The sequence below is a fragment of the Etheostoma spectabile genome, chromosome 13 (genome assembly GCF_008692095.1).
Source record: "Etheostoma spectabile isolate EspeVRDwgs_2016 chromosome 13, UIUC_Espe_1.0, whole genome shotgun sequence".
Taxonomy (NCBI): Eukaryota; Metazoa; Chordata; class Actinopteri; order Perciformes; family Percidae; genus Etheostoma; species Etheostoma spectabile.
Genome location: NC_045745.1, coordinates 23,124,477 through 23,126,421, shown reverse-complemented (window position 1 = coordinate 23,126,421; position 1,945 = coordinate 23,124,477). Strand labels below are relative to the sequence as shown.

The following is a 1,945-nucleotide window of genomic DNA, read 5'->3' as shown; positions in this document are numbered from 1 at the left end:
ATATATATATATATATATATATATGTCATATGTATATGTCATTTTAGGAGGAGTAAGATGCGGTAGCGCTGAAACCCCTGTGGAGCGGTATTACTCACCAGCCCAACCCCCACCAGTTGCCGACCTGCTGTGCTATGTGCAATGTATCACAGGGTGGGCCGTGGGAGGTGGAACACACACACACACACACACACACACACACACACTCGCAACGAAACACAATCTAGACGTAATTTGCACTGGTTCTGCCTGCCACTATTTGTTCAAGGACCTAACACAACTGCTCTTTGAGTCTTTAATTCAACATAGATCACAGGCCTGTCTATTTATGCAAACTCATCTTGTAGATTAATGTGGTTCCAGATACCCATCTTGAAACAGTCAGACAGAAAAAGATCAGGTTAAGGCACTTTTACTCCTTAGATCCCACAATTTTGGGTAATGAGCCTTTATAGCAATCAAAAATCCCAGTGTTTCCTCAGAAATGGGACACGTTCTGCATGGTTGAGATTAACCACTTCCTGTTGCTTTTTATGTAATATTGTTTTCCTTTATTGACTATCAACAAAATGCCACACACATACACAGACAGAGAGGCTTGTTCCCGCAAGGAGCCCTATTGTTTGAGGGCACATTCTTAACCTCTCTTGCAATGTTTACATGGAATGCTGCTTTAACATTCAGCAGCAATTCAAGACATGCATGAAGTAAGAATAAAGCAACCAATGTAATGCTCCACTGAAAGTGAAAGATGTGATCCTAGAATAGTCTTGAACTTCCAGCTGTGACTTGTTTGAAAACAGTTATTGAAGATGGAAGAATTAGCAAGAGATTTGAGGCGCACCTGCCAGCTAATACTATGCATTGCATGTGTTTCAACATGTGTAATGAATATTCTGCATTCTGCTTCACTTGAATGTGTTTATAAATGAGCACCGGTCAGATTATTTGAACACATCTGTCGTTGCAAGTACTTCTTAAGAACATTTTGTGCTGGATGACGCCATGCAGTCCGTAAAGATGATTTAGTGCCGAGATGTTGGTGTATGAGAGCATCAGTGCAGTTTAAAGGAACAGAGATGTGCATCTGTAAAGCCCCTGAGGTGTTTTCACGCAACTCAACTGGAGGTTAAAGGCACTCAGTTGGGTGCTCAACATATGAGATATAACCTGGTTATATCAGCAGCACATGGACATAAAGTAACTCATTTGCAGCATGATAATATGAAAATCCTTTTTACTCTGAGACTGAAACTTCTGTTTTTGATCTGACTCATAACTCCCTTCTTCCACCTTCCGTCCCTGCTCCATACCTGCTCCAGTATAGTTTTCCTCTTCTTGGCGTCAGTGACGGTCGACAGCTGCATGTCTCCCATCTTCTTCATCTTCTCGTCCATGTCGATCTTCTGCTCCAGCTTGCGGATCTCGGTTCGCAGCAGTCGCACTGTATCCTCCCTGTGGTGTAGCCGAGCCAGAGCAGCAGCGCACGCAGAGTGGATCGCCGTGATCCAGTTCTCCAGTTCTGTCTGCCCTGACGTCTGACAGGAGAGGGAAAAAGGGGAAAAGAATTGGTGATATCTCTGAGGAATAAGTCGAAGGGAAAAGAAATCAAGAAATTGACAGCAAAAAATAATTGAAGAATAATGGAATCTCATCATTTAATACTTATCTTCGTATTCACTGATTGAATGTCACTGTGGACAGCTGCCATGCATATAAATAGACACATTTTAATTTTACACAATGGTCACTGTGGTGGATCACTGTCATAGTATGACAGTGTGGCCTTTAAACATGTCAGACATAAAACAAACACATGGAAACTGGACTGGCTTATCCTACACATGGCTTAATGTCATGTGCTGCTTGTGTACTACACACACACACCGCACGCACGCACGCACGCGCACGCACACGCACGCACACACACACACACACACACACA

At 43.0% G+C, this 1,945-nt stretch overlaps 1 protein-coding gene across 1 annotated transcript in view; it reads right to left on the bottom strand.

Moving 5' to 3' along the window:
- tiam1a (TIAM Rac1 associated GEF 1a) overlaps positions 1-1,945 on the bottom strand; it is a 56,044-nt gene that overhangs the window by 31,301 nt on the left and 22,798 nt on the right. Inside the window, exon 8 of the mRNA XM_032532943.1 lies at positions 1,314-1,538. Coding sequence (XP_032388834.1) covers positions 1,314-1,538 — 225 coding nt within the window. The remainder of the gene's footprint in view (positions 1-1,313; positions 1,539-1,945) is intronic.